This window comes from Protomyctophum bolini (assembly GCF_963924005.1).
Source record: "Protomyctophum bolini genome assembly, chromosome: 11".
NCBI classification, from domain to species: Eukaryota; Metazoa; Chordata; class Actinopteri; order Myctophiformes; family Myctophidae; genus Protomyctophum; species Protomyctophum bolini.
In genome coordinates this window covers 19,547,556-19,569,310 of record NC_137872.1, presented here as the reverse complement: position 1 = coordinate 19,569,310, position 21,755 = coordinate 19,547,556, and the positions used below count along the sequence as shown (strand labels likewise).

Sequence of the window (21,755 nt, the reverse complement as noted above, 5' to 3'; positions counted from 1 at the left end):
TAAAGCAAAAGGGTGAGAATTCGAAACTTTGCTCGGGTCATTTTTTGAAATGTCACCGACCTCATCGTTCGTCTTTTATGCTCCCTTTTATAATTAAATTATTATTTGTCCTATATAAGTGAAATTACATCCAAAAAAGGAAGAAAAGAAAAAAAAACTAAACTCCAATGCTCCACGTTTCATGAACAATGTGCTGCATTTCTACATACAGCTGCGATAAAAGGAAGGTCAGTATTTATGTAAAAAGGCTTAGCTGCCGAAAAAGGTTCAGGAATATTGTCTCTGAAGTGACCCCCTCCCCACCCCACCGGACTCTTCCTCAACCGTGTTGTGTTTTGACCACTTAAGCCATAAAACATATTAAAATAATAAAAATAAAAATAAATGGTTAAAATAAAATTAATTAAAAAAAAGAATTCAAACACAGCTGATCTACAAGCTTGTAGACCTGCTACTTTTGAATCATTTCTAAAATGTTTTGGAAAAAACAAAGATATTATAATCGAACATACATGATGCCCGAAACAGGGAGGCTAGGGTTAAAGTGGTTAATTTGTTTATCTTGTCTTATCAAGCCAATGCTCTTCCCAGAGCCCAGTCTGCACTGAGGTATTAAGAGACAGAAGAGGTGTGGCCTCCGGCCAGGACTTGAAGCGCCCACACCAAACCCAAACCAACCGGAACGGACCCGGAACCAACCGGAACGGATCCGGAACCGCACCTTCAGATCCACATCTTTAAGGTTCAAAGGCCAAACCTCTTTTGAAGCCCGGTTTATATTTCAGCACAGGACAGTGTCGCACAGACGAACGTAGGCCCTATATACTGTCGGGGCAAAAACCTCTTATCACAATGTTCTAACTTTTTGTGGGTATTTTTTGTGTCATAAATGAACACCGTACTTGATCATACTATAGCATCACACAAAAAGCATCAAAAGTAACAGATCTGCAAGCTCGAAACGTGGCACAAAACGTGGGGCGAAGCGACACCTTCTAGATCTTGTAGCTTGTAGATCTGCTACTTCTGAATTTTGAATCCTGAAAAGGGACAGTTTGAGTTTTTGGACATATGAGGTTTCCGCCCAACAGTGACGATATACACGTATATTGGCTAAGTCCGCCGCTCAAAACCGCTGTATGACGGCACATAAATGGAACATAAGGTTTCATTGTTGTTAAGGCTTCCTGTGGTCTTGTTTCCTTATTCTCATTGGCAGAAATGTCATCCTGTGGTCCTCAAGTCCTTATTTTCATTGGCTTAATGTCTCACGGGGCATGGTAGAAGAGGAGGGGGTCCATCGGGGGCGCACACCTTTTTCTTTCTTTCTTTCATTCATTCTTTCTTTTTTTTTTTAATTATTCACAAGTTTATTCCTTTTGTCCGATTTTTGTCCCCCCCTTCATTGTCCAATCACAGTCTGCTTCCTTTTTTTCTGGTCTCTGAAAGGGGCTGTCTGATTTGTTTAGATAGTCTTTCTGTATTTATTTTTTACTGTTTGTCCCGTTTCCACTCTGGAACAAATGACCACGAACTGAAGGAAACAACAATACGAACAGTTCCTCTCCGTTTGGCACCTTGGGAGTCAAACACGGTAGGAGTAAAATAATATTAATACAAGAAAAACATTTAAACTAGTGGTTGTCAAACTAGGGACGGGTCACCAGAGGTCCTTGGGGGGTTGATAGTTAGGAACCAAAATGGGACCCTTACAGGTGTTTCAACTCAGAAAGTGTACAAACGGGTCCATGGCATAATGAATACCAAACCGGGGGTCCTCGGAATTAAAAACTATATGGAAGGAGAGAGAGAAAACTAAAAACAAAGAGATTTTGAGTCCTAGCTTGTTTTATCCATTTCCAACTCTGAAATGGTGCAAAATGTAACCACATTAATTACATTTGTACCATTTCAGAGATAACTTAATAGTAATGAAATAACGGTGTTCTATAACACTCGTTATTACATTAGTATGATTTAGGATGAGAGAGAGAGAGAGAGAGAGAGAGAGAGAGGTGTGTGTGATTGGGAAGCTACTAGTTGACGTGGTGGTCTCCCTGGTTGGTAGCTGCCGACGAGTCTGAGGGGTCTGCTGCTGCCGCTGTGGCCCCGGAGGCTTCCCCCTCCTCCTCCACCTTGATGCGCTTGGCGTCGGGGGCGGGGCCCTGCTGGTCCCCGTTCTGACGCTTGGTGGGGAGGGAGGCCGACGCAGAGGCGTGGGCCGCCAACAGGTGGAGGGGGCTCGCCACGGCAGTGGTGGCTACGTAGGACACACACACACACACACACGCACACGCACACACACACACACACACACACACACAGAGAGAGAGAGAGAGATAGAGAGAGAGATAGGGGATGTGGGGGTTATTGTCACGTTAGGGCTAGAGATTGAAAGAACGTTTATTTTGAACATTAAAGTAAAAAGAAAAAATATATATTATTTCCGAAGCCGATTCCGATAATTCCATAATTTGCGTATTAGTCTTTACTCGATACAGAGCACCTATCTGACCAACACCGGTTTGTAATATAAAAACATCTAGGGCAGTAGTTCTCAAGGTGCGAGCCAGAGACTCTCAGGGTTCCTGACTCTGAGTCCAATTCCCCCCCCAGTCCTAACTGTAGCAGAAATTGAAATTGAAAGCAGACATTTTTTAGAGACTATGGGCCCAATATATGATTCATGAAACACCATGAAAGGAGTACTTAGTATTGTTATTGTAGTGCACAGCATGTGCCACCAGAGGGCAGTGTGAGCTGAGTAAGATGGAGACTGAAAGACTGAAAGTCAGCAAGAGATCAAATTATTATTCTGCCACTGGAATATTTTGAGTTTCACATGGCAATGTGACATGCTGTGCGCTTGCAGATTAGCTATTTATAAACCATAATTTTTTTTTTTTTATAGATTTTGCAAATCGATTCATAATCGTCCATGTTCGCATTGCGATCTATGAATCGATTTCATTTTCCACCCCTAATGTTAAATACTTTAGCTGGGGACGCACTTTGAGAACCAGTGCTTTTAGGTCAATGGTTCGCACACTTTTCAGGTCGAGACCCAAAAGAGAAATTAGACGCTTGCCCAAACTAGTGAAAATAACAGATCTTTGAGCACTCAACGCAGCACGAAGCTACGCATTGTGAGCTTGTAGATTGTTTGGGAAGCAGTGCTTTTAGTCCAGTTCTCACCAGAAGTGGCCTGTCCCTGGTGGTGGATGGCAGTGGTGAGGCAGTGGGTGCCGTTCTGTGTGATCATGGCCTTGATGGGCAGCTGGTGCTGGCCCAGCGGAGGGGGAGGGGCCTGTTGATGCTGCTGCACGATGGTGAAGGTCTGCAGGCCCGTGGTGGCCGACTGGCTGCTCTGAATGACCCGGCTGTTCAGAGAGGCGTGGTGGTGGCTGATGATGGTGGTCGGAACGGCCTCCACTTTCACTGAGGAGACAGAACAACCGTTTTTAATTGGATTAGTTTTTACGTCCAGGACAGGCTTCAGACGCGCCTCCTCAGGAGACTTTGCTCAGATCTGAACCCATTTGATTTGGCGTGATATTAGGAACCCGTTGCGACCGCATGCTCTTGCTGACGTCGACGCCAGGCAGGGATCGAACCCACACCCTTCCGCATGGAAGGCATATCCACTAACCACTACACTAGAGCGGCCCGACCGTTTTAATTATTTCAAAAACTATATATTTTTAAAAACATTCCCGAATAAGACTTTCATGAATTAAAAACAAAATTCTGTTTTATTTTTTGTAATTTCATGAACAAATTAAAAAGACATCTAAGAAAGATTACAAATGTTTAAATTGCCGACCGACAGGTTCACAACGCAACGTGGCGTGCCTCCTCACCTTTGACGTCGCCGTGCTCTCCGTTTTCCTGCGGCTCGGTCTTGGGGACGATGGTGGCCTGCTGGGCGGCGGCGACGGCCGGGATCTGCTGGAGTACGTGGATGGCCTGCATGGCGGCCGGCTGGGAGCTGCTGGTGGTCACCGGAGAGGCCATGGCGTACGTCAGCGGTTTCATGCTCTGAGGTAGCTGGCGCTGCACCGCTATGAGGACCGGCTGGTTGCTGATGGCTGAGCCTGGGGCACAAGACCACACCGCGGATTAAAGCTCAAATGTTTAGAGAAGTGGTTCCAAATCTTTTTCATGTCAAGGACCCCCAAATTGACACCTATCATCCCGCGGACCCCCATTTGTAGAGATATGCAAGGGACCCCCACCGCTCTAGCAGTGACTCTCAGCCCGTTTAATTTCAGTTTGACCTGCATTAGGCTACGGACCCCCATTTGATGGAAACAATTATGATTGTCATTCATTCTTACCTGGCGTGTTCTGTGCAAAACGTGCCTCCTGGATGACAGCTAGCTTGGGCTGCAGTGTGGCCACGGAGGGTGGAGGGGGTACGGCCGTGGCCGGGGAGGTGTCCAGCTCCAAGGGGACAGGAGAGCCCTCTCGGGACAGGCTGTCGGGGGTCTGGACTCCACTGGAGTGGGCAGACAGGACCCCGGCGTGATTGGGAGAGACCGGGGCGCTCCTAATGGGGGTCACACACACATACCACTTAATGTTAAAAACAAAATGCTAAAACAGTGGGTCTCAAAGTGGGGTCTTGGGGTACCAGGGGGTCTGACCGCCATCTAGTGGTGGCTTAGGGCAGCGCAGAGCGCCACACAACTCATTGACTGAGGCTCTTAGGTCGCATTCTCACCTAATACTTCGGTAGACTCGAATGCGTATGGGAGGAGAAATGGGATTCTTGCATATTTAATTGGCTACGGTTTGCCTTCACACTGTCATGATCCGCAGCAATTGGAAACGCAGCAGGGGGGACCTTTATCAATGTGTTACATTCATAAACTAGCCTACACAGTGAAATGATAAATCTATGGTGATAATTATACTCATAACGTGCATTATGTGTCGTGCCGACGGTCTGGGACTGCCCCCCCCTCTCTCGCTCTCTCACTATAAGCACGCAGCCACGCACGCACTGTTCTTTTGGGCATGGAGGCACAGCGCTGAGCGCACTGATATAACAGACAGCAGCGCAAAATGTTTACAAGTTTATCGAGATGAAAGTTCCTACTCCCCACTAGTCCCCACACAGTGACAGCACTCCATGTTTACGGCACGCACAGACAGACAGAATATTCTGTAGGCTATAATACTATTACACTGCACTGCAGTGTTTGTGTTTTCTTAAGCAATTGATTAATGTACTTGTCCTCATTTCGATCAGGGCTTCAGTCTCCACTCTCCTCATTCGACCACGTCTATCCACGGTAACGGGACATCTTTGCGCTGCGTAAAATATGCCTTCTCCGTCTCCAACTGTGTTCAGCTCCTCACCCGCCTGACGTATGTTTGCTTCATTTCCTGTATTTGCTGCGGATTGCATTCACACCTGCACCGAATCGTAGTCAAGCGCGATTGGAAGCGAAGCGAAACCCCCGTTTTTGCTCGGAGTAAAATGCGGTTCTTTGTTGCGCATTAGGATTCGAAAGAGCCTTCACACCTGCCAAACGAAGCGCACTTTCTGAAAATGCGCAGCAGGATTCGTTTTAATCGCAGCAAAGCTCTCTGGTGAGAATGCGACCTTAGATTGAAAGCCGTTTTGGCCAGAAACTCAGAATCCACCAATTAATGGGTGCCGCAAATGTCATTTAATTCACCCAAAACATACTTTTTGTAAGCGAGGCTCAACAGACCGCTACCGGAGTGTTATGAGTGCAAACAGGAGACAGTTGATCACATTTCTATATTTCTGCTTCACTTTCATTTTTAATGGGTTGGCTCTTAAAAATAAACTAAACCCTTTGCTGCTCTGAACCCTGATAAAGCTGATGAGCTGAAAAGAGACTTCTAGGAAACCACAAGGAAGTGTAAAAAAACACATTACCCGAAAGACGTTACTTGAACGCTGTTGACCTTGCAGGTTTACTGATTGAAGCACTGGACTGCCAGTCAACAGTGCATCAGAAGAAGTGTAGCTTAAGTATATCTAACAACAGAAGTGCTTTTAAAAAGTCTACCATTGTAAAAAACATGTGCTACAGGGCTTAAAGTTCTCCGGGGGTTTTTTTTACGCCCCCCCCCCCCCCCAGTTTTATAGAAAAGGGTAATAGACAAGAGCCAATAGTTAAGCTGGTGGGCGTCCAACCTGGAGGAGAGGGGTCCATGGGGGGTCCTGAAGCATGGTACGCCCCGGGGCCTTCGTTTCCTGAAGGCCTGCTCGATGAGCTTGCTCTCCGAGGAGGGGTCTATCCTCCAGAAGGAGCCTTTGCCCGGCTCCTCCTGCGACCGGGCCACTTTGATGAAGTAGCGGTTCAGCGACAGGTTGTGGCGGATCGAGTTCTGTCAACACAGAGGAGGGAAAGGAAGCCTTTTAGATCAGCTTCAGAGAAACAAAAAATAATCCATGAATTCAAGGCTTCATGGGGTGTGTAATCGCTAGAAAATAAGTCATTTTGGGGGAGAACTACTGCTTCAAGGGCAGTTCACATGCACTAACTACCATTGTCTTTGTAATAGTGGTGTTGTGTGGACTGTCCCATCGACATTTTAAAACTTCAAAAAAGTTCGGAAGGTTAAGTGGATCCATTCACAAAATGTCAGATCTGCTTAACATGACGCACTACGGGTGTTGGAACATGTCACAGCTGGTATTCGGAACTTGAAAATAACAGGGCATGTTGCAACTTCTCTTGCCGTTTGCGTACCTCGGTGTCAGTGAGCAGGCCGCTCATGGGGCTTCTAGGGAAAGTGCTCTCCCAGCTATGTCAACTATGCATTGAGGTTTCAGAGGTACGGTATTTCGACAGCAGCGGTGTTTGTGTGTGGGTGTGTGCCTAAGTTTCCTGTGTAACGGTGTCATGTCATCTGTTGCAGGTCTGCACTGACATAATGTTATTAAAAGTGGTGCAGCGGTTCCTGTGTTAAGTGGTCAGATAAGTGGGCCGTGTGCATTTTCAGAGCATCAATCAATTAGTGTATACTTTAAGTTCCTATTATATGTTTTGATTGATTGATTGTTTGATTGCTGTTTAAGCACGGAGGTACAGTAAAACATTTAGGCTAAAGGGATAACACTAAAAAGTACTCTGATTTGTTTCCATTGTGGTCTCATGTATTAAATTAATCAACAGGGTATAGAATATTGACACATGAATACATAACAAAACAGCTATATATTTACAGAGAAAAATAAAAAGGGCAAAAATGGCATCAGTGTATGACCCCTCCCGATGAAAACGTATTTTCAAGGTTTTAAAGAAAAAATACCATTACCATTCTAGATATTATTTCCATCCATCATAAAAAAGGGATATTATATTAAATTTTTTAAATCGTAGTGTTTTCTTTTCCCAATTATTTGGGGGCCCACTTGCAATGTCCTCATGGCACCCCTGTTGGCCCCCACCAACAGGTCGGGAATCATTGAACTCACCTTCCAGCCCTCGTCTGCAGTCCTGTAGTAGGAGAGCAGAAGAACTCACCTTCCAGCCCTCGTCTGCAGTCCTGTAGTAGGAGGCCAGAAGAACTCACCTGCCACCCCTACTCTGCAGTCCTGAAGTAGGAGGCCAGAAGAACTCACCTGCCACCCCTACTCTGCAGTCCTGAAGTAGGAGGACAGAAGAACTCACCTGCAAGCCCTTGTCTGCGGTCCTGTAGTAGGAGGCCAGAAGAACTCACCTGCCAGCCCTTGTCTGTGGTCCTGAAGTAAGAGGCCAGAAGAACTCACCTGACAGCCCTCGTCTGCGGTCCTGTAGTAGGAGACCAGAAGAACTCACCTGCCAGCCCTTGTCTGCGGTCCTGTAGTAGGAGGCCAGAAGAACTCACCTGCCAGCCCTTGTCTGCGGTCCTGTAGTAGGGGTAGTTCTTTGTGATGTGTGTGTAGATCCCGTTCAGCGTGAGCTGTTTGTCCTGAGCGAGGGTGATGGCTTGGACTATGAGCTGTGCGTAGGAGTACGGAGGCTTGGAGTCGTCCTGCAGCGTGGGAGAGGCAAGGCAGGTTGATTTGTATTAGCACCTTTCAACATCGAGACAATTCAAAGGGCTTTACATCAGTGGTTCTCTCAGTGAGCTTGTACAGTAGATCTGCTATTTTCGACACGCTGTACAGTGAATATAACTTTAAGTTTAAAGGACTGGGGAGCAGTTCTCACTAACGAATGTATCGTTAATAATCTGCGATTGTGAGGGCGGTCGATGTCCAACAGGAACATTTTATTGCCCAAACTTACAGCAGACTCACATCTGAAAGTAAAATTGACACAGATGCTTTCCCGGTTTTAATGGGTTAATTGGATGAGGCCACACATAGTTTTGTTGGATTAGTGCACATTTTGTTGCCAACTTTGTTGCAATAAAACAGAAACAAAATGTTAACTCTTATGCATAGCAATGTTCTAGTGGTTCGCTTGCCTATGAGAACCGATTCATAAGCCAACAAGGTGTCAAATCACAGTTATGTTAGCTTGTAGATCAGTTATTATTTGGCAAGTCTGGGTCCTCTGGTGGACTATTTTAGATTCACAGTAACAAGATCTCAGAAACTTTATTAAGGCCACCTAGATTGGATTAAAGTCTTATCTAAATTGTCCAGTATTTTAAGATGCAGATTTCCATTTGTGCACGTACTTCAATGAACACAAGCGCGCCGGAATAGGCAGTCCTGAAACATGGAGTTTTAAGTAAAAACTTTTTTTCTGAATGTACGCACACCTCAAAATGCATGACTAAATATGAACAGATTAAACAGATTTAAAGGGAGACTTTTTGTACATCACCATTGAAAAACACACAATTGTCCATGAATTCAAGGCACATGAGTAATTGATAGGGGGGAAAGGGCCTTTAGGGGATTAACTATTCCAAGTGGTTAATGCACACTGACTGACGATGCAGTAGATTTTAGCGGTGGTGCTCGCTTCCATTTCAAAACTGATGCTCAGCTTCATCATGGGTAACAGTGAAATTAAATCTCACGACTGAAAAAGTTTGCCTCGACTAATGTGCGATTTGTGAAACATTTAGAAAGAACAATAATAACCAAACATAGTTCATCTAAAAACTGTCAATGTGTCGCAGATTATGAATCAACACTGTTAAATAGCTGCGACACTTTTCCAATTGTTACCAGATTGCGTTTGTGAAAAGGTGTGAAATGGTGCATTTATATAGCGCCGTTATTTAAATCACTTTACAATGTGCATTACATTCTCATAACGATAGCGGTGGAAACCATGCAAGGCACCAATCTGCTCATGGGGAGCAGAGAGGGATATTTTTTCTCAAATATTTTCTTCTGGGGGGTCCCTATTTTGAGATGGGGGTCGGCAGTCTATATAATTGTGGGGGTCCTTGACATAGAAAGGTGTGAGAACCATTGATAAAGCAACATTAGCTTTTCAGAAAACTGCTAGGATTTAGAAGACATTTGTAGGTCTTAACGGGTTAATCGAGGGTTTTGACATATTTTGGGTTAATTGCCCCGGAGCTTGAAGCCTGCCTCACCTTGGGACTGTCGCCCCCGGAGGCATCTTTGTCGTTGTCGGGCTGGGAGTTGTCATTGATGAGCTGCAGCTCGGCAGAGCTCACCATGCGACCGCCCATCCGGAATCCGGACAGGCCGGCGCCTCGTGGACTGGAGGGGCAGGAGTTAGCAGCACTGTGGAGGGAAACATAGAAGTTACAACTGTCATGCTTTGGGTTTAGCTACCCCTCTGGTGTAAGGGGGGGGAAAGGACGAGGCCTAGTATAGACACCTGGGGGACAGGCCAGAACATGGCAGGCATGACAGGCCTGAGAGTGTCTGTCTGGAATTATAAACCATCTGTCCAGGTTATAAGGTCGAGAGGATCTTCAACAGAAACGCCTCTCTCTCTCTCTGTCTCAACTCTGTCCTCGGTATACTAAAGGCTAAGCTGTGGGCGTGGCTGATCCCCGACAGGGCAGGCCGTGTCAAGGTCGACGTCTATCTCAAGGTAACCGTTAGCCATCTAGGACATAGCAATCTCCTTAGCAAACATAGCAATCCTAGCCTTTTTTGTAGAGCCGGTCATTGCCTTCTTCTTTTTTTCTTTTAACACAGAGCTATTGAATATCGGCAAGACAGAAACTTTGTATTATGGTATTTCTTATTTTTTGTCATGTATTTTGTATTTTTTGCCATGTATTGGAGGGGCGTTAGCCCCTCCAATACATGGCTTTTGAAGATTACGTCATGTGGCAGCCTAGTCTCTATGGGATTAATTATGTTTGTGCCCCCTGCAGCCGATTTTAAAACCGGTGGTCAAATTGGACAGTGATTTTAAGTTAACAGATCAATTCTGTTGAATCCAGTATTTATCAGTTGAGGCTTTTAGCGAAAGTCAAGTCTGCTGTAACCCATTATGATTTTGAACGTCTGATACATGCCTCCCTACACTGGCTCCCTGTGCGTTAAAGGGTCCAGTTTAAGATTTTAAATTTGTTTTAAAGTCTGTAAATGGGTTGGAAACAGTCTACATATGGGAACTTGTAGCTCCCAAAGATTCGACAAGGGCCCTTAGGTCGACTGACCAGTCCTTTCTCAAGATCCCAAAATCAAAGCTGAAATTGCGGGGGGATAGGTCCGCCCACGCTGTGGAATGAACTTCCACCTCATGTTAGAGCTTCTCAAACCTTGCCTGTATTTAAATCATGTCTGAAAACTCACTTGTACTCCCTGGCGTTCCAACATACTGATTAAGAGTTGCTGCTCCCACTGCATTATGTCTTTATATTGCCCTGTTTATGTATTGTTGTTTTTTGCCCTTTTGTTTCAACTCTGTTGTGTTAAATGTGCTTTATAAATTAAGTGGAGTGGATCTCGTAACAAATGTTTTATACAAGAAACAAGCCAGGATGGATAAAGGAAAGAAACAGTACAACTTACGAGGAAAAAGCTTCACAAGAGAATTCATAGAAGAAACAAAGGGCTAGATTTGAGAGATGGTGGGGGCATGCCACCCCACACATGAAGCTCCGGGTTTGCCTTTGAATGCACTGCCCTACAAAGGAGTAACTACCGGTATGTTTTTGGACAAACCAACTTATTTGTCTATCCAAAAGGTCAAATTGAAATTAGCCTTAGGGAAAAACAATAACCTCAAGAACAGAGTAGTGTAATATTATTTATATGCCGATTTCTCATTTGGCTGACCAGTTGAAACACTTTTAAATCCATTATCGGTTAATATTTTTTTCGTAGTTCTGTAGGGCAGTACAGATTAGGGATACATGCTAGTCTTTATAGAGAATGAAAACATCAGCAATCACTATTTTATATACTTATGTACTGTCGTACAACGTGTCGCACAAGGAAATTAGCAGATCTGCGTCACAATGTGAGCTTGTGGATCTACCATTTCTTACATGTTCTGGCCTGTAATGACTTGCCCAAAATAGTGATGCCAGGGTTAAGTGGTTGAAGCTGACCCAAGACAAGAACAGAACGTTTCATAGCAGTCCTCGGTCAAATAGTGGTATGTTTTGGCTCCTCAAGCGGCCACTTTGGCAGACTACCAAACCCAATATATCCCAGAGGGAGACATTGGGTCATTTCAAGAGTATATGTTACCACGCAAAAAGGATGATTGTCCATTTTTTCACCTCTAAACTAAAGAAGAAAAACAGAATCCACTTGACCAATGTACTCGTCTCTGTCTGGTGGAAACCGTTCAGGATTCAAATTAAAAAAATGTTTTGAGCTTGCAGATCTGCTACTTTTGAGTGACGCTGTAGTATGATCAAGTAGGGTGTTAATTAACCAAAAAACACAAAAACGTAAAATATGTAGATATGGGGTTTCTTCCCGACAGCAACGGTATGCATTGAAACAGTGAAAGTTACAATCACAAGGTATACCTGTAATGTATGCATAATGTCCTTCCAAAATAGCCTCTATAACACATGATATCTCTCCGTTAACAGATTGAAGTCCCAAACAGTGCCATTATTATTATAAGTGACTTTGGGCTTGTTTTTCAGTAGAGGTGGGCTTGTAAATATTGGTAGTTGGGCTCGTTTCTAAAGTGTAGGTGTAGTAATGATTGGTTCTCATTTCTCAATTATTTCAAAGTCAAGTACCCCCAAATTAATCCCAAGTATTTTGTGCTAGGGACTTTGTTTTCAGATTTTGTTTTCGCGTTGTGAGCTTGTAGATCAGCCATTTTCAAATATCCGATGCATATAGGAATAAATAGCTCATGCGGCCTCCTCTTTTGGGCTCGTCTTCATAGACCTGGTTGTTTTACATTTTCTTTGGCAACTGGCAACACAGGTCGCAGAACAGTGCTGTAGATAGACGAGTACCTGATGGTTCCAGTGGGTGAGGGCAAGGGGCTCATGAGGTGGGCGATGTTGTCTGGAATGTTGATGGTGAGGGGAGAGATCTGGGGCTGGACGTGCTTCAGCGGCGACTCCGGAGCCTCACGCTTCGCCTTCTTGCCGCTGGACAGGGCCGTGAACGAGATCTTGATGTTGGTGCTGGGGAACCTGAAAGTGCATCTGGCACGACAAAAGACAAACGACAAAACAGAAGATCCAAAGTTAAAAGTCGAGCATTTCTTGACTGGAGAGGCTGACCAATGCCCAGAGTACTGTTTGGCTCCAGTGCCGATCCGCAGGTTGGAAAAAAACACCTCCTTTGAACAGCGTCGACCGAAGCGGTTCGGTCTGTGTCCCCTAAAAATATTATGTATTGAATTCCAGTACCGAACCTTACTCTTCCCTATTCTACAACTTTGGCCCAGATCTTGCCTTACAAGGGGTAATGCCTAAACTTTTGTAATATTTTACTATTTTGAAAAGCAGCATTTTAAAATAGTTCAAATAACCCATCTACAAGCTCACAACGTGCCAATGTAGATGGGCTAGTTGAACTATGTTCAAATGTTTAGGGATAAGGGGTAAAGGTGGCACTTATAAAATCAAGCTGCAGGATGTGAAAATAGAAACTGACTTAAATTACAATTAAGAAAATATTAAATGATACCCGTCGGCATGCTAAAGAATAAACATGCTGAAGGTAAATTCAATACAGGTACAGTTGAAACCTCCACACAATCATTATATTCGCCACTGACTGCAAAAAAGGACTGGGCAATAAGACAAAATGACTAAATTCTGCAGCATCGATATTCGATAATGTGACAAATCTGTAAACATTAAACTATATGATAATTGTGTGCGATGCTGTAGTTAGTATGATCAAGTAGGGCCTTAATTTACGAGGGAAAAAAATAAGAAAATAGATATGGGCGAGCCGTACGGCAAAGTACACATCCCTCACTTGTGTGCACACTAGTGCAGTGTTTCCCATATTTGTTTAGCTCGGGATCCAAAACCAAAAGATACATTTATAGTCTCCCTGGGACACAACAAACAAAAATACATTTAATAATGACAACCATAACCGATATACAAGATTGCAATGCTTTGTGATGGGGCTGAGAAGCACTGCACTACGCAGCTGCTAGCATGCAGTGAGCATGCAGGCAGCAATCAGAGAACCCTCTGTGTGTTTGTCTGTCAGGTCTGGAGCAATAGGTCTGAGGTGATGGCAGAGTGGAGCGCAGCCACCTCTAGGGGGGCACAAAGAGCCTCACTGGAGGATCTGGATAAATTTAGGCTCTGTGGTAAACACAAACACATGCTGTGAGGCGAACAGCGGCTGCATGTAAACACCAGCGTGCCTGCCTGGGGCTAGAGGAGGTGGGAGAGCATTGGTTCCAACTAAGAGGAGAGACTACCATTTTCGTATCATTCAACCTAACATCCCCATTATGGGCATGTCAGTATTATAGCAGTAACATCTTATCCATCTATATCTAAAAGAGACGATAGGCAAATTTCACCCAAAATAGCAAATAGCCAATCTAGAAGCTCACGATTCAACACATTGTGAGCTTGTAGATCTCTGCTATTCTTTGCTATTCATCCTGCAACGACGTATGGGCTTACGTGATTAAGAAAACAATGTTAACTTAATTATTTACTAAAGAAAAGTACCACTGTATGTCTAAAGGGAAACCAGGACAAGAATGAGGACAGGCAATCTGCATGATTAGCCTGCATGTTTCACAAATACCATTGAATAGATCGAACAATTCTACATACAAGATCAGGCCGCCTCAAACCCCAGAGACAGAGAAGGCCCAGATTGTTTGCCAATGCCCTGATTTCTCTTTGCTTATAGAGTGCCAGGCGAAGCACTTTCATTGCCAAGCCCTAACGGAGTTGGCATGAGCTAAGAGAACTATGTCCCCGATACCTAAGTCTCAAATTAGCTTTGCCACTCAGAGAGAGAGAGTGGAGAGAGAAAGAATTAGGAGCCAGACTGGTGCAGGAAAACTGAAGAAAGCAGTGTCTATTAGTTGTTGTTCTTAGTTACAATCTGCAGGTGACTGTTAAATAGTATGCGTACAAGACACATTTCCAAAACAATCAAAGAAAACCGGGATGCTTTCAAGACAAACACAGATTTAACATTAGAGCATGGTATTGGCTACAGACACATCAGGAGGAGAGTAGATAACACATGCCAAAGTGTTGAATACATCCGTGACTCATGCCTAGGGATGTGCCGATGAGACATTTTGGCCGATATCAGATATAATTAATTGCCGTTATGGCCGATAACAGATATTACCGATGTCGATATGATCTCATTTTGTGTTAAAAAATTATAATAATTTTGTCTATTCTGAAAAATAGTATACATAACAGGGTATCTGCACTGCAGGCTTAGGCAAGTCATATTTACCTTCAATACCATTATGTCATATTGTGAGCTTGTAGATCTGTTCAACCCGTTACTTTGGGGTTCTTTATCTGTAAAGACAATCTGACCGATTAATTAATCGATCCGATTGATTATCATTAAACGGACCAATGCCAACTAATCAAAAAACAACTAGAATGGGTCGATACTGATGTGTTTGCCGGTTAATCTCCCATCACTACTCATGCTGTTTTGCAGGTTGTGGGCAGTGCCTGGTGTGCATTTCATTTGACTTACATTGCGGCATTCCGCTCATTGAAGGAAAACTACAAGCTAAATAACTGCCAAGGGGGTTCAACTACTCTTCTTAGCTATTGGTCGACGCCTGGACTAAGTTGACAATTATTTATACACATCACCACACAGTTAATCAACAAGATTTCAAAGACTATTATCAGTTCTGTTTTATGACTTTCTGCCCCGTTTACAAGTTGCCCGTTTACAATACAAATAAATTCACACAACTTATGGCTCTACCATTCATTTAGTGACCCCTAAAGCGATCCATTTAAAAAAGGTACACGATGGCCCTTGCTCTTTGCCAACACTCTGGCCTGGCACCAACTAGGGCATCGTTGGAAAAAGAATGCCATGATTAACCACATGAATCCTAGCTTCCAAATTCTGGGGCAAACATTTGCAGAAAATAGTTTACACAGAAACACGTGGTAGCGTGCTGTAAAGTATTTCCAATCTAGGAGGTGGTTTCACTATGTTTTCAACCCTCAAAAACACAGCCGGCAGGCTAAACAGAAGGCACATTTGATGTTTTCTGTATGGTTAGTTTCCGTGTAAAGTGGGCCATAGGGTTTAAGTGGTTATAAGCAGTGGAAGTACAGATCATCATTAAGAATGTAAGACCCCTACACTCAGCCCAAAACAATAAATAAATAAAAAGCTTCTTGATTATTCTAAAAAGTAATTGATGGAATAGAATATAGTGTGATTGATGAAGATAATAAACAGCTGCAGCAGCCCTAGTTCAGATTTTGTGTGGGCGCCAACACATGCTTTAAGACTATAGAGGTGTTTGTGTTTCTTGCCTTGGGGGGGCCCAGTTATGTCAGACACAAACTAAATGTGTGACAAATTCCTCAGGAGGGAAGACCATCCCCACCCTCGCTGACCACCTTAGGTGAAATGTCCACAAGCAAACTGGATCTAAACAACAAACACAACCTACTATATAAATACCTAATAAAGGGTTTTATCATATGAAACAATAAATGTGTTACTATGTAAAACTTCAATTGAATAATTCAATATGTTAAAGTTACACACGGAATGAAAAGCTTGTATAGCATTAGAGTGCTCAGTATGCAGCAGCAGAATGGGTAGATTTCAATACAAAAACTGTTACTGTAGTGTGGACGACACCAAGACAGACAACACTTGCTAAATCAAAATGCACACTTGCATAACACTGCATGCAAACTTTAGATTTCCATTTTATATTGTGGACTTTATTAACCACATTAACCATAATCATCCTTATTTTGGGGGAAATTATCAGCACTTTTTAAATAGAGCCAATTAAGCTCACAATGTGCCGTTGTAGATCGGCTATTTTTGCAATTTGTCAAAATGACTATGTATATTAGGTGGTTAAGCAGCATCTTTCTTTTTTTCTTGCAGAATGTAAATAAACAAAGGAGTCACACAGCCATCATAACAACTTGAAGAACTCCTGTGGGGGGGGGGCTCTGGGAAAACACAGTGGGGGAGGGGCAGGGAGACACGGGGGGTGGGTGGCCGTTTCAATGTGTGTTTACATCACCATAGTGGAATCCCTGGAACACAACCAACCAGTCCCCTAGGCCAGGGCTCAATGTTGCCATGTCGGCTCATTGTTAGCCACTTTGGCCTTGTTTTTCTGTAAAGTCAATTGAAAATATTGGTGGTTCAGGGTTTTTTGGGCTTGTTTCTTATCTTTTTGTGTGCCAAAGACAAGATATTGTCTTTTTTGCCATGGTTCTGGTTGCCAAAGCTGAGAGATTTTGTGTTTTCTTTGTTGAACAGGCACTTGCTTGTGTCATCTGATCTCAGATTTATTTTCCCCAGGCTGTGTTTTTAGTCAAAACAAGCTTTTTTCCACAGCTCCTAACTCATGAACCAATGGACAAGGACATGTGCCTCTGACTCCCAGGCCACATGTAGCTTTGTTTACATCCTGGACACATTGCGTCTGCAGTGGCTCTTATTAAAACACTGGTGATTTAATGAAATCATTAATACCTGACACACAAAGAGGATGGATGGATGATTTTATAAACCTGGTTGCTTGTTTCTCTCGCAAAAGCTGGCAACACAGCCAGAGCTCAGCCGACACCACCATGCTGTCAGAACGCTTCCTGGTATCCTTCTTCTTTGCTTACAGTATTATGACTGCACCAGCTAGTCACAATAGATTCCTGTAAAGTAGGATGACTGTGAACTGCCTTTTAGGAGCATGGCAAAGACATTAAGGGGCTGCTGTAAGTGATATTTTTAGAGGGTTCACAACCTTGTGTTAAATAGATCTGTATTCCAATAATCATTGCTGTCTCCCCGTCTCTTTAATAAAAATTATATATTCAGGTCGGCATGCCAATTTCATTGAATCAGGAGACACCCATACACTCATGGATAAAAAATGAAAATTGGAAGTGGAACACTATCAAATTGTAGCCAATAAATGACACCCTGAGCGGCAAGGACGGCGTTCTCCGCCCTATCAATTAGTAACGGCCAGCACTCAGGACGGAGAGTGATCAAAAGGACAGAGATTATTGCGATTAATCCGTTGCGCAACATTCCGTTGCGCACCCATTTTCCGGTGGGACGTCATCGAAAATGTTCCCCCCCCATTTCAGCCGACGAGATCGAAAATCTTAAAACGTTATTAACTCTTGATCTAAATCACTCCGTCCAATTCTAAGAAAAGATTATGTGTTAGACGGCCCATCGCGGTCCCGTTGCTAGTCGCGTTAGAATTAATCATACCTCCCGTTGTTGTTGATCGTATTGAGAGTGTTTTGGCTACATCAAGCTACTTCAGCCACATCCGAGATAGCATCCGGTCCGTCGCTAAATGTGCTCTGCTGCTATAAATTGCTGGGCGCTATGATTTAATGGGTGTTAACCAACCACCTGAACATTTTCTGTTTACTAAAGAGCTGGAGAGATGAGGGATATCGTACCCCTCTTACTGAACAAACAATCTATAGCAATGAATCAGAATATAGAGCTTTACATTTTTAACAAAACAAAACAGTTGGCGGCTGGCTGTGAACACCATGATGATGGTCTGACTCTGCAGTATGTTCCTAGTGGGAGTGAATGTAAGTACATTAGGAGTCCCGTTGATTAAAAGCTCTTTAGTGGCAGACGGCCTGATCAATAGTGTAAACCTGAAACCACTTGGTGATCCTTTCAATGTGAACTGGCTTTTGGGGCAACAGCACAGCAATTTCCAGCAGGTTTTACAACAACAACAAAAAAAACTCAATACAGCCTGGCTAGATGGTGCACTGTCTATGCATCTGATATTGTGTCATTTCTCACACATGATCATGATAGCTCATTTACACTACATTGGCATTCGGCAAACAACAATGTGTGCAGCATGAAGAGTGTAAGTTAGCAAGCAAAATGGCGTTCTCTGTATGCATTTGTTAATGTATAACAACAAATGGTTTTACCTGAGCCAGAGTCAGACCATATAACAATGATAGTATCACATGCATAGGCATACTCGCTACACTATACAGGTGCTAAAAAAACCTGTATAATTTCAGATCTAATATTTGAGAACTCCATCAACGATATTCACTAGAAAAGATTAGCTTATTCTTACAATGCTCTACTTGACTTCTATAACGTAATATTTCATTCCCTGAAGAAGACCTTACAGGTCGAAAGTTTCGAAACGTTGATTTCTTTTTAATACATTTTCAGCATTGTGGCTTTTTTCTTCTTTTTTCTATGATTAACGCCTAAGGCCATTAGCACCTCACCAATACTGGTGTGCGTCCCAATACTGGTGTGCACCCATCTCCAGTTTGTCTACCACTATAACGGTTATAACCACTTAAAACCTACATAATTTTATACAGTATATACACTAATATACCGGGGTCCCCGCAGGGTCTCTGCTGAAAGGTTGGTTTGCCTGAACGTTTTCGGCTAATGTTTACTATTACGACAGAACATGTGTTCTTAACCATCTGATTTCAAATCATAATGTGACCTTTGAGGATTAATGTGTAATAAATGTATCGTCAGGTGAAAAATGTTGGGCGTGGGTGGTACGTTATGACAGAACCACAAACACCCCAACACAATGACCCGACACCACCCAAAACCTAGACAGGTACATTATGTTTATCATGGCTTAGTAGTATCTGGTAGAGACGTAGAGCAGAACTGTTCTGGTAAACGTGCACTAACTTGTTTTCTAACAGCATTCTCATCTGTATTGCAAAGAAGCCCAAACACTAAGGGCCGATTCATTCTCCTATTTTTGAGCCGAAAAAAAGTTGGTTCGGCGCTGTAGAGCCTACAATGTGACATAATTTGAGGTTCAGGGGGGCGGGTACCGTCCTAAAGTCGGCTCTTGGGTGCTACTGAAAATTTCTGACGAGCCAAAATCATTTCGGCACTACAGCGCTGAAACAGCGGTAAAATAGGAGTATGAATCGGCCCTAAATAGACAAAAAATGTTTAGGTTGCTTTTCACAACATTCTGCACATTGTAAACAATAAGTTCAAGCTACCATCACTGGTCTGGCATGCACAGTGCACACCCAAAATATTGTAATCTAATGTTATTCATTATTAGACTAGATAAATATAGTACTACTCTCATCTTACATGCCAGCCAGCGGCTGCTTTAAGCATTTAACATTTAAGACACAATGCAAACGTCCTGTTTGAGGATCACCTCCAAAGGTCTACTCTAGTCTAGGCAGAGGCCCAGTCATGGCATGCCCCTGGTTCAGGGCGAGGACATTTGGTTTGTTTACGTTTAGGAAGTCTCTCTCCACACACACACCATGCGCGCCCGCACACACACACACACACACACACACACACACACACACACACACACACACACACACCCAGGAACCAAGCCCCATATACATTTTGTATTTTATAGCTTTCATCATTCAACACAGTGAGCACATCTGACATCTCTGATGTGGCTAACATTAGCTATATATATAGGCCTTCAATGTTACGTTATAGCCTCACACTTTAAACAAGCGTTATGGGTAACATCTCAAATTATTATTATAATATCTGCCACTGAGAAATCATTTATTGTAAGATTGTGTTGTTGATAAATTTTCAGAACGAAAATGGAGCAACGGCTAGATAGGATTGCTCAGTTTGGGAGAGAATGCACAAATGGAAGATTGACAGATTGTGGAAACAAATGCACCCTTTTGCGTCAATAATGGCCTGTACTCAGAGTGGTTAAAACATGGAACCAAAGCAAATGACCCTATATGGTCCATTTCGTTCTATTTGTTACACTCGCAGTTAAATTAACACTGGAAATGTGACTGTGTACACTCTGTCCTGCTGGGCTAGCGAGGAAAAACACGTGCTCTGCTCCACCTAGCAGTGCAGATTCAAAACAATGTCGGTTAGCATCAGCATCATTAGCATCCACATGTTGTTGTAGTAGCGTAGCTCTAAAACAACATCAACAATAATAATTACCAATAATAATAACCAGTGGCGTAAAGTAACTAAGTACATTTACTAAAGTATTTCCAATTTTCAGTACGTGTACTTCTTCTATACATCTCAGAGGCAAATATTGTACATTTATTCCGGTACAATTATTTGACAACTTTAGTTACGAGTTACAAAACATACCACTTTCAACCCAAAATATTTAGGCCATTTGAAAATAGCAATGCGTCGCCTGGATCTACTATGAGTACTTCTACTTTTGTACTTTTACTCAGGTACATCTTGAATTCCGGACTTTTACTTGCATTTCTAAAATGCAGTATTGATATTTTTACTTGAGTAAAAATGATAGTATTTTCTTCCCCCACACTACTGTACAATAATAATAATGACATTAAAACTCACATTCTGGGGAGCTGCAGTGGGGGCGCCCCCCGGCGGAGGAACACGCCGTCCACGAACACCCCGTTCTTCCCCAGGCAGCGCAGGTAGAATTCCCCGCCGCCGGTCCCTCCGCCGTCGTCTCCCCCGGCGGTGAACACCTCCAGGTGCCGCCGGGAGATGAAGCTCGAGTGGCCCATGCTGACGTCCACGGAGCCCTGCGACGAGTTGCGGCCCACGGTCACCGAGCGCTTCTTCATCGTGTACTCGAACTCCCGGCCCTCGAGCCGGGCCACCGGCCCCCCGGACGACGAGCCCACCGCCAAGGACCCGCTGCTCACCAACACCGCTGCCATGTTTTTTCCCCCCTGTCGCTCTAAACGTTATGGAGCTTCTAATTCAATTAAACAACGACTGTTGTGTGTTGTTATGGGGGTGGGTGGATGTGTGTGTGTGTGTGTGTGTGTGTGTGGTGGAGGGAGGGGGGTAAATAAATATAAAAATGTTAAAGCTGCTGGCGCGTGCTGCCGTGGCCCCCCGTCCCGTCCCGTCCCGTCCCGTGCGGTGGTTCAACCGTCGGGTTGTGTGTGTGTGTTAAATGAAAGGCATCCGAGAATTCAAAACAAGCTCGTGCGGTGCGGTGCGGTTCCGGGGGGGGAACGGAAGGAACGTGCGTGGTGCGCGAGCGGCGAGGCCACACACAGCACGGGAACACACGCACACACACTCAGCAGCAAGGCACAGCACATAGCCCAACCTACACTACCCTACTCCCCACCGCGACAACCTAACCCAGTCTACCGTCCATTCAGGCGCCGCCAAGGGCGGGCGCGGACAATGCGACGGCCAGTGAGACTCGAGCGGAGAAGGG

General features: G+C 43.9%; 1 protein-coding gene across 1 annotated transcript; it reads right to left on the bottom strand.

The window, feature by feature from the left end:
- Positions 1–416: 416 nt before the first annotated feature.
- On the bottom strand, positions 417–21,633 carry foxk2b (forkhead box K2b). Its single transcript, XM_080774925.1, has 9 exons — positions 20,909–21,633; positions 12,352–12,546; positions 9,532–9,685; positions 7,855–8,001; positions 6,176–6,369; positions 4,338–4,549; positions 3,861–4,094; positions 3,196–3,438; positions 417–2,260 (listed from the first exon to the last, which is right to left on the bottom strand). Exons 1-9 carry the CDS (start codon positions 21,238–21,240, stop codon positions 2,037–2,039), a joined length of 1,935 nt encoding a protein of 644 aa, XP_080631051.1. The 5' UTR covers positions 21,241–21,633; the 3' UTR covers positions 417–2,036.
- Between the last annotated feature and the right edge of the window lie 122 nt (positions 21,634–21,755).

What these genes read in the sequence shown, in the direction of transcription:
- foxk2b (XM_080774925.1), bottom strand. Translation starts at nt 21,240, where the DNA reads ATGGCAGCGGTGTTGGTGAGCAGCGGGTCCTTGGCGGTGGGCTCGTCG. An exon ending in TCACCCACTGGAACCATCAG is followed by an intron (nt 9,686 to 12,351) that starts GTACTCGTCTAT and finishes TTCCCTCCACAG; the next exon opens with TGCTGCTAACTCCTGCCCCT. An exon ending in AGAGCACGGCGACGTCAAAG is followed by an intron (nt 3,439 to 3,860) that starts GTGAGGAGGCAC and finishes CTGTCTCCTCAG; the next exon opens with TGAAAGTGGAGGCCGTTCCG.